Below are 10,274 nucleotides of genomic sequence, written 5' to 3' on the forward strand. Positions count from 1 at the left end.
AACCTCTCCAGGAAGGAGGGGGTGAGGTTTCCACTCCCAAGGAGGGGCGTGGGGAAAGCTCAGGATATAATCCAAGGTGGACAAGGCTCAGACTTCACTTCTGGGTGCCCCTATGCTGAGGGGTGGGCCCCAGGCCTCTCGGGGTTCTGGGCAGTCCCCCCCTACCCTGGGCGGGCCCCCCCCACCCCTGGGGCTGGGCTGGGCTCTCTGGGGTGGCAGAACAGCCTGCTGGGAGGCGAGGCCAGTGCACCAGCTGGCTAATGAGTGAGGCTCTGAAGTGCTACTGCAGCAATTCCGCTAAGCCCGGCCCACCACTGCCTCTCCCGCCTCCAGCCCAGGGCCCTCGATCATTCCAGACAGACACATGTATTTATTTTTCACTCTTTTGCATTTCTCATCTCCCTCTCCGTGCCCCCTCCCAGCCTGAACTCCTGAACAGGCCCTGCAATGCGCCTCTCTTTGACAGCTCCACCTCCATGTCAACCATGTCAGAGCTGCCAGGCGACGCTGAGGAAGTGGCTTGGGCAAGCTCCCTCCCTTCTGATGCTTGGTCTCTCCCCGTCCCCCAGGTCTCCCACTCAAGGCCAAGGGCACACGACCCCAGGGGCTTCTTATATATAGAACGAGGAGAAAGGAATAAACTCTTAGATTGGCTTCACCCACTCCTTAAACCCATCATGTCTAATCTTTGTAATCTTGTAGCATCTCTGAGACTAGGTCCCTCTCAATGACAGGTGAAGAAACAGGTCAGACAGAGGCAAAGACTTCACCTGAGACAGCGAGTGAGAAGGTGGTGGGACTTGAACTCAGAACTCACCAAGGGCCAAACCCCTTCTGGGTTCGACTCAGCAGAGGCTCCCTGACTGTGGCCCCACCACTGATGACTCTGCATGTATTAGCAGTTTGACCTCGGGTGTTTTTCAGTACCCCGTTTGCAGAATGAGGGTGATAGGACTATCTAGGATCATTTTGAGAATTCAAATAGATTTCCATATTCAGCATCAGGGGCAGTGCCTGGCCCATGCTAAGAACTCAATAAATGCAGGTTGTTGACGTCTCAGGAGGTGCTGCATGCCAGTGTACAATAGCACAATCATGCCTCCCTCACACACGTACTGAAATGGGAGAAGAAACATAATGCATTAGGCTCATGGTGGGTGCTCAATAAATAGTGGCTGTTGTAACTGTCAGGAGAGAGGGTCTCATTGTCACATCCCCTCCATGTTCCCCCTTCCCCACCCCTTCGGCAAGGTACATGCTGGGCTAAGTGACTCCCCAGGGGTATGGTTGAGCACTCTCGCTCGCTCTCCTTCCCTAGCTCCCTCCCTCCCTGGCTGCATCCCAGGGACTCCCTCGGGGATGATGGAATCATTTCCCCAATCCGGGATTCTTTATTGTAGCCATTACAGTTAATGCCGACCTGTGGGGATGGTGAAGGGTCAGTGATTCACCACTGGCTCTCTGGGCTTACAGACCCCCACCTTTCTTACAAAGCAGCAGCTCCCCAGAATTGGCAGAAAAAAGAGTGCCAGGTTGCATCTGCTGTGGAGCCCCCTTGGGGTCACTGTCCCCAAGTCCAGTGTTTTTCACCTTGCAGCACATTATCATGCCATCCTCTTCCTCAGTCCTCAAACCAGCTCTACGTAGGTGCAATGGGTCTTTAACTGTCAGCTCTGGGGCAGAGGTGCAGGGAGGAATGCCCTGTTTCATAGTGTTTACTGATTCCCATGGTGTAAATACTCCCACCGTGGCCAGTTTCAAGTTACCAGTGTGATATCAAGTGGCTCATGTGGCCCCTAAAAATTGGTATTTGACGCTGTGAACTGTTATGAGCTGATTCCACACCCTCCTGCATCTTTCCCATTTCACAGATGAGGAAACTGCTATGCACAGTGAAGCATGAAAAGGTGAACTAATAATGAAACCCATTATTATATATCATTATTCAATGACAGCAATAGATTCCATTTATTAAATAACTACTTTTAGGTGTGATAAGCTCTTTGTCTAGAACAGGGAATTTATCCAATAAAGCCCTGAGGTAAGCTCTATTAAGCTCTCTACTTTACAGATAAGGAAATGGAGGTGAAGTTATGTAATGAATTTCTTGTGTTTCAATTTCTCTGCTATATGGGGGTAAGAGTACTACCAAGCTCCCAGGGTCACTGTGAGAATTCCAACAGTTCCAAATTCAGCACCAAGGACAGTGTCTCGTTAAATTCACCAAATGTCAAAACCCACCGGTATCTTACCTAACCAGGTGGTGGTGGGGAGTTAGTAGGAGCAAAAATAGACAAGCAAGTCTACTTCCACTCTGACTCCAAAAGGCAAAAGTCAGAGAAAGGACAGGGAGGGATCAAAGTGGACACCAAGTTGGTCAGGGGTTGGCTGGGATGAGCTTTTCACTGTCCAAGGTGCTGCCAACCCTTCCACAGAGGGTTGGGGTCTTAAATCCTGTCTGGAACAGGAAGGGTTGGTTACCCAGATGATTCTTGGGTAAACAGGATCTCAGAGCGCAAGACTCCATGTGGAATCTGAGCTATGGAAAGACGGGTCCTTGGAGAGCACAGAGACCAGTGGTTCTCAACCTGGCTGCACATTAGACTCTCTTAGGGGCTTTAAAATACAACTGAGCCCCAGCCCAGACCAATTCAATAGGATTCTCTTGGGGTGCAGTGCAGGCAAGTGTATTTTTCAAAGCTCCCACAGTGGTTCTAAAGTGCATCCCACACAAATATTTGATGCTCGAGATCCAGCCTCTGATTGAATTGATGGGGAAACTGAGTAATACAATGGTCAGTACATTCCCAAGCTTACATGCTAAGTATTGCAGGGAAAGAGTAAAACCCATATTCATGTAACCAGCATGTCACCCTCCTGGATGCACTGTGCTGTACTGACACAGACACCCAGAAGGGACATACCACCAAGTCAGCAGTGCTCCTTCCGGACAAAAACCCGTGCAAGAAGTCAGAGGTTCCAGAGGAGATGCTGCTCACACTTCCGTGGAGACTGGATGGGCTTTGGCATCTGAGTCCTGGATGTAAAACCCACCACCTCCTCATTCTGTGTGCTCAGTCAAATCCTTGCCCCTGTTTCCTCATCTGTAACTTATGGGGGCCAACTCGGGCTCTGAGCGATTCTATCAGGATTAGAGAGGTTTGATCTAAGTGGCTGGTGAAGCCAGGCATATCGTGGGCACTCATGAGTTCTAGCCCCTTTTCTCTGTATGATCAGAAGATCTCTGAGCCAAGCTCTTGCCCTAAGCAGGAGACCCTTGGGAGGGGCTTGCCCACTCATTGTGTCTGGTCATCCCAGTGGCTCTGACATCGTTTGTCACAGAACCAAAACTGGAACCCATGTTCTGGCTCCTGGGCCAGAATTTTCTTGTCTCTAAAACTTACTATTTGCAAATCCAATTAAGGCCTAAACTTGGGCCCCAGAGTCCCCAGGAGAGGTCCCCAGCTGGCTCAGGGAGGAGGTGGCCTGAGCAGAGAGGAGTTCAAAGATTAGAGATACAAATTCTCACTCCAGCTCTATCTACCCCAGATTCTCCATGTGGACTGGGGAAATCTCCCTGAATTGCCTAGACCTCAGTCCTCCTTCTGTAAAATGGAGATAACATTTTATCCTTCCTGCCCACCCCCCAGGCTGAGGGAGACCCCTTAATGAGACAAAAGAGATGAAGTCATTTGGAAAAGAACAGAGTCCTCAAGCGAGGTGACCGGCGTGTCATTATTATGAAGATGTTTGTCATTATTACCATCCTGCCTCCTCCCTACCTGCCCTGCTGGGCCTGGGGAAGCCCTTGGCTCACATTTAGCTTCTCAAACATTTATAAAAAATGAGCCCCACCCCCTGCTGCTGCCAGAGCTGCACAGAATGCTTTCTATTAAAAATTAAAAACCACTTGTCAAGTCCCTGTGTATACTCAGATTACACAGGAAACAAACCCCTTCTCAAACGCCCCCTTCACTGCCTCCCTCCCTTGCCCCTCTGTGCCCCGCACTGATGATGCCTACTCAGTGAATTGGCCTCCACCCGGCCTCCCACTTGCCCAGGCAGGACAGTCTAATGTAGACGAATGACACTCGGGAGAGGCAGGGATGTGTCTCTGCAGACGGGGGAGGACACAGCATTGAGGTGGGGTGGGGGGGAGGCCCGGAGGCCAGGGACAGAGAAGGTGGCAGAGATGGGGCCAGAAAGTAGGTCAGAGACACAGAGACAAGGGACAGAGACTCAGACAGACAGAACGTGGGAAAATACGCAGATGTACAGGGAGAAATTAGGGCAGAGACAAGGAGGAGGATCAGACAGAGACACATCGAGACAGAGAAAGTGGGACAGAGGCTATATGATAAAAGGAGGTAGAAACATAGATACAGGTTGGAAAGTAGAGTTATACAGAACAGAGACAGAGAGATGCAGATGAAGCTTGAGGCGAGTGGAAGAGAGCAGGAGGGGGGCAAGGAGAAGGCATTTTGGCCTGTTGAGGTGAGGGCACCCCTATTTCACACATGCACACTTGTCCAGAGTCTCTGGGGGACCCTAGAACACGCTCCTCTTGCTCTGCTCATGGATCCCAGCCATGAATGTGCAGGCCACCCTAAGCGTACACACGCATTGTGTACCCCCACTTCCCAATGAAGGCCCCACAACATTTCCAAGTCGAGACCCACTCATCCTTCTGTCCACTCGACATTTAAACAGCTCACTCTGTTCAGTAGTCTGGCTACCTGGTTTGCTCGGACAGCACCATGCCAGCAACACTCCTTGGCCAGCTGCAGAAAGCTAAGCTTTCTCGCTTGAATTCAGCTCCATCCAGTCACCCAGCACCTAGGGATCACCCCCAAGGGCAGGATGGTGGTGCGGTCACCTTTGCATCTACTGCCACAGGAACACAGGGCCTGACATAGGGATGGTGCCTGTGTTTGCAGAATGACTTGCAGATGGAAAAATGAGGATGCACACTTTTCTGTCCAGATTAGCTGGGCCTCTGGGTCGTCTCCTGTGGACTAGGGCCTCTGGCCCTTTCCAGCACCTTTTCCCACCAGAAACCTCCTGGTGTCCCGTCCCCCATCCGGGGTGGTGAGAATCAGTGCCGTTGCTAGGCAAGGAGATATTGCACATATAGATCTTCCTGGACTTTAATTAAAAACATCTTTAGAAGTTGTCTCTGCAGAGGCCAGCAATTGATTCCTGGCTTGGGCCTGCGGGTTGCTGAGCCACTCTCTCTGGCTGCAGATGGGACAGTCGGAGACTCCCAGTCTGGTCCTGCCCTTTCCAAATGAGACCCTTGGGGAAGGCAGCCTCTGGCCCCCTCCTTTTCTTTCCACCCCGCCCCACCTCCTCCAGCCCAGATGTAGGAATAGTCAGTGGGAGCTCCCAGTTTTATCGCCCTTCCTCCCTCGAGTCTCAGTTTCGCTAGCTGTAAAATGGGGGTGTCAGCACTTAACCCAAGAGAGTTCCTGGGAGGGTGAAATGAGACTAGGAAGGTGAAGCTTTGTGCAAGTTTAACGAGAGGCGGTGACTGTTTCTCATGCCGAGGCAACCAGCTTGGCTTCTGGTTTTCAGTGCTAGGTCTGGTCTTGGCTCCACGTCTTACTATGGAACCTCAGGCAAGAGACTTTGTATTTATTTCCTCATTGCTAAAATGAGGGCAGTAATACCTGCCCTGCTTATTCCCCCAGATTGTGAGAATAAAGGGAAATAGCTCTGTGAAAGCATTGTTGGTTGATAGCTATTATTTAGTGAATGTCCCAAGAAGTGCAGACTGCACTACAAATCAGTCTCATTCCATCTATTAAAGATGCTGCTCACAGAGGAGTTGGGATGCATGGGAAATTGGCTGTGGCAGGGCCCTATTCCACAGTCTGTTGAGCCCCAATCCCATGGTCCAGCAAGGCCAACTCTACGGCATATTGTTGCCACTTTCTCCTTCCTTTGCTCGTGGCAGACATCACTAATTGATTGTGGCACTCTTTTCTACTGGGCCTAAATGAGACCTCAGGCTCCTTCTCAATACAGCTCTGCAGTCACTACCAATTGATCACTCACAGCTGATGCCAGAGATAAAACTCATCTGCCACCACTCTGAGGACAGGGGCTGTGTCTTGCTCTTCTTTGCACCCCACAGACCTAGCAAAGTGCCATGTACATGGTAGGCACTAATATGTGTGTCTGGAACTGAAAGCAACTGGTTACTTTTCTAATTTCTTAGGGCGATATATATATAAAATAGGTGCTAATAAATGTTTGCTAAGTTGGGTGACTCATCTTTGCAACCCCATGGGGTCAAGTCTATGGAGGCCTTGTGTATAATGGGTGCTAATAAACATTTGTGGATTTAATTCAATTACTTATCTTTACATCCCTGCGGTGCCCAGAATAAAGCAGTGGCTAATAGATGTGTGCTGGATTGAACTTCTCATTTCTGTATCCTCAACAGTGCCAAGTATATCGCCTTATACATAGTTGGCATTACAAGCAGATGGTGTTGAACTGGGCCTGGGAGCCCCACAAAATCTTCTTGCTATCTATCCACTGATCAGGTTGTGCCACACGAGAAAGGGTCTGGCCTCCCCTAATCCAACTCTTCTCTGTCAAAGCTCACTCCCCTGTTCATTTCATTCGACCTCAAGCTTTACCTTCCCTCTCTCTGTGTTGATGACTTCCAAATTGTCTCTAGCCCCAATCTTACCCCTGACCTTCAGACTCAGAGCTCCCACTGTCCCCTGAACAATACCACTTAGATTTCTAGGAGACATTTCAACCTTATCATGTCCAATAATGCATCTTTAATTTTCTGCTGCAAACTGGCTCTTCCTGGAACATTCTCCATGTCAGCAATAGCAGCTCCATCTCTCCAGATGCTTAGGCCAGGAACTTCAGCAGGGTCATCCTCGACTCTTCTCCCTGCCTCCCTTCCCCGCCCCCATCCAGTCCCTCACAAACTCTCTTGGCTCTGACCTTCAATGTTCCTTCTATCCCAGCTCTCACCACTATCACCAACCCCAGTCCCTACCACCTCCTGCCCGCACACTTGCAGCGGCCTCCTCATGGGTGTCCATGGTGGCCGAAAGATCACCCATCCTTGGAGTTGGGTCATGTCACTCGTCAGCTCTCTGTCTTACTCGGAGTGCAGCCCGCATGACGAAGCCCTGTGTGATCCGGCTCCCCCTTTCATTACTCCTCTTTCCATCCACCCTGACCTCCTTGCTATTTTTCGATACATGACAAACACACCACACCCCAGGACCTTTGCACTTGCTGGTCCCTCTGTCTGGAACATTCTTCCAGAATGTAGTGGCTTGCCAATGTGGTCCCTGTGCCAGCAGGATCAGGGACCCCTGGGAATTTAGAAATGCAAACATTTCTAACAGCCCATACCTGCTGAATCAGAAACTGTGGGGGGAGGGCAACCATCTGTGTTTTAACAAGCCCTCCAGGTAATTAGGATGCACAATTAAGTCTGAAAAGTACTCTGTCACACAGCTCCTCTGTGCATTCCCTTGATTCCTCCAGATCTTTGATCAACTGTCCTCTTCTGAACAGGAAGGCCTTCCCTGACCTTTCTATTTAAAATAGCATTCCCCCAGCACAGCTCCAATTCCCCTACTTTTCAAAGCACTTTCTCCACAGGGCATATTATCTATTCATTTGTTTATTTCTCCCCTTTCTCTCCCTGCTCTATATTGAAGGTGTCCCAAGACTCCCCAAAACCTGGAACAGTGCCTGGCACTCGTAGACATTCAACAAGCACAAGTTGCATGAATGATCCCCCTCAATGCTCTGCAGGGAACTTGGGGTGCAGGGAGGGCAGGGACTTGCCCCTGGGTCAGGCAGGGAGCCAGGTCTTGTGACTGTCAGTTCCAGCACCCGCTTCCCTGCATTAGGCTCAGCTTGGCTGGTGAGCCCCTCCTCAGTAGCGTGGCTCATCAGAGGCCCCGGGCACGAGTCCTTTCCTTTTAAGCTAAGAGTGCTTTAATTTGCGACTGCTGCTGCCTTTCATGTCCCAAGCTGCGTTCAGTTCCCTCTGATCTCCCAAGCTTCCCAGACCCGGGTGCAGCTTGTAGGCCCCGCCCCCTCCAGGCCAGATCAGGAAGCTCAGTAATTGTGACTGATTTTCAAAGCTTCCTGCAGCCTCACAAGCACCTAGGTGTCAAATTTGCTTCCCCTTCAAAAAGTTGCTCAAATGAAATAAACTAATTTAATTTCTGCTTCCTCCCGCCTCCTCCTGAGTTGTACAGTTTGTCCAAGTTGAGTCCCCCTGCGGGATTTGTCCCCAAGTGGAATGTGTGAGTGCTGGCGGGGAAATCGAGGCAGACCGAGGCTCTCAGGGCGAGTGCTCATGAGGCTGGGCCTGACTTTGTCATCTGCTTTCTCCGTGCGACCATGAAGGGGCCCTTCCTCTCCTCTAGCTCTCCGATTCCCCGCCTGTGACCCCAGCGGCTCTGCCACTCCCAGGGTCTGGCACACCAGCTCAGGGGCGTGCCGCGTCACTGTCTCGCTGTGTGACCGTGCGTGCAGCAACTCTCCCTGTGCCTTGGGGTGCGGGCATCAGTCCTGCCCTCTCAGGGTTGGAGAGTGAGAGGGGGAGAGGAGCGCCCATGATGGCTGTGGGCGGTGCTTTGCTCCGGAGCCCGGGACACATCTGTTCTCACTCTAGAAATGCAAGTCTGCCTCGTCTACTTCCTCGCTTACGCCCTTCCCAGGCCACGTGCTTCCCTCAAGCCCTTCAGATATAACTCCTGCTTCTTTCTCCAGCCACCTTCCTGGCTTTTTCCGCGGGGAAATGTGCAGGTCAGTTCTGGAGGACAGGGCCATGTCTTCTGAGACCAGAGCTTGATCTAGGGAGGGGCCTTCTAGACCTAGGAAGTCCAGGGCTGCAGCTGCTTCTACTTGCTTTGCCCCTCTGAGTCTCAGTGTGCCCACTTGCAAATTTGAATCCCAGGTCCTATATGATCCGGCTCCCAGTACCTCTCCTGACCCACTGGGTTTGCATGGCCTTGCGATTCTTTGCCGATCTTTGCCGATGAAAACTGGTACATTTATCTCTCCAGCCCAGACATTTCCACTAAAACTTTGTAGTGAACTGCCTTTGTCAAGCTCTCCACTTGGCTGTCTAATAAGTACCTCCAACTTAGCATGTCTGATACCAAACTCCTATCTTCCCTTCACCCCCCAGACTGTTCCTCCTCCTGCTTCTCCCAGCTCAGTAAATGGAAATTCTATCTATTTAATTGCACTGGTCAAAATCTCGATAGTCATCCTTGAATTTTCTCTCTTGTGCAACCCCACATCCAATCCATTAGCAAATGCTTTTAGCTCTACTTTCAAAACATGTCCGAAAGCCGACCTCTTTTCAGCACCCTGGCTAGTACCACCTCGTCCCAGGTCAACGTCATTACCTGCCTAAGGAAGTGTGGTAGTCCCCTCAAGGGGCAGTCTCCTTCTGCCCCAGTCTCCACCCTCCCCCTATCGCAGCCACACATCTTGTTAAAATGGAGTCAGGTCACGGCACTCTTCCCAACAAGCCCTCCCACTGACTTCCCGGCTTGCTCAGCATGGAAGGCAGAGCTCTGACGGTGGGCTACCTGATCTGGGCTCACCCCCACCCGCTGGCCCGCCACCCACCTGTGGGTGAGAGCTCGGCCACGCTGCCGATGTAGGGGCCGTGCAGGAAGCGGGGCTCGCTGTCGTTGATGTCCTGCACCTTGATGATGAACTCGGACTCGGGCTCCAGCAGGCGGTTGGTGGCGCGGTCCCGAGCCTGTGCCCGCAGTGTGTAGAAGGTCTTCTGCTCTCGGTCCAGGCGCTCCATGGCGTGGATGTCGCCCGTCAGCTCATCGATCAGGAAGATGGTCCCAGCGCCCTCGCCCGAGATGGTATATTTGATGGCCCCGTCACCCTCGTCTGAGTCCGAGTGGATCTGGGGAGGCACGAGGAAGGCGGGGTTGCAGGTTGCTGTGGGAGCACTCTGCTCCCCACCCACCGCCATCACCTTGAGTCCACCCTGCCCCCCCCCCCGCCACCACCTTGAGTCTCACTGGGGCAGTGTTCCTAAGCCTACTTCTTCCTCCACAAACCCAGTCTTCAGTGACAACATTGAGGCCCGGGGAGTCACGCCTCACCCCATGCCCAGCATCTGGAGTGTTTCAGCAGACTCTCCCTGATCCAGCCTCGCCTCTGTAATCTGCACACCCCCTCGCCCCCACTCCTGCAGCCAGAGCTGCCACCTCAGAGGCAGAGCTGTGCGTGCTCCTCCCCTCCCG

The 10,274-nt window shown here is 51.9% G+C and overlaps 1 protein-coding gene across 1 annotated transcript in view; it reads right to left on the reverse strand.

Annotated features, from left to right (window-relative positions):
• CDH22 (cadherin 22, type 2) overlaps positions 1-10,000 on the reverse strand; it is a 52,158-nt gene extending 42,158 nt beyond the window's left edge. Inside the window, exon 1 of the mRNA XM_004687040.2 lies at positions 9,637-10,000. Coding sequence (XP_004687097.1) covers positions 9,637-10,000 — 364 coding nt within the window. The remainder of the gene's footprint in view (positions 1-9,636) is intronic.
• Positions 10,001-10,274: the final 274 nt, after the last annotated feature.

The sequence above is a fragment of the Condylura cristata genome, unplaced genomic scaffold (assembly GCF_000260355.1).
Source record: "Condylura cristata isolate star-nosed mole 26May11 unplaced genomic scaffold, ConCri1.0 scaffold00022, whole genome shotgun sequence".
NCBI classification, from domain to species: domain Eukaryota; kingdom Metazoa; phylum Chordata; class Mammalia; order Eulipotyphla; family Talpidae; genus Condylura; species Condylura cristata.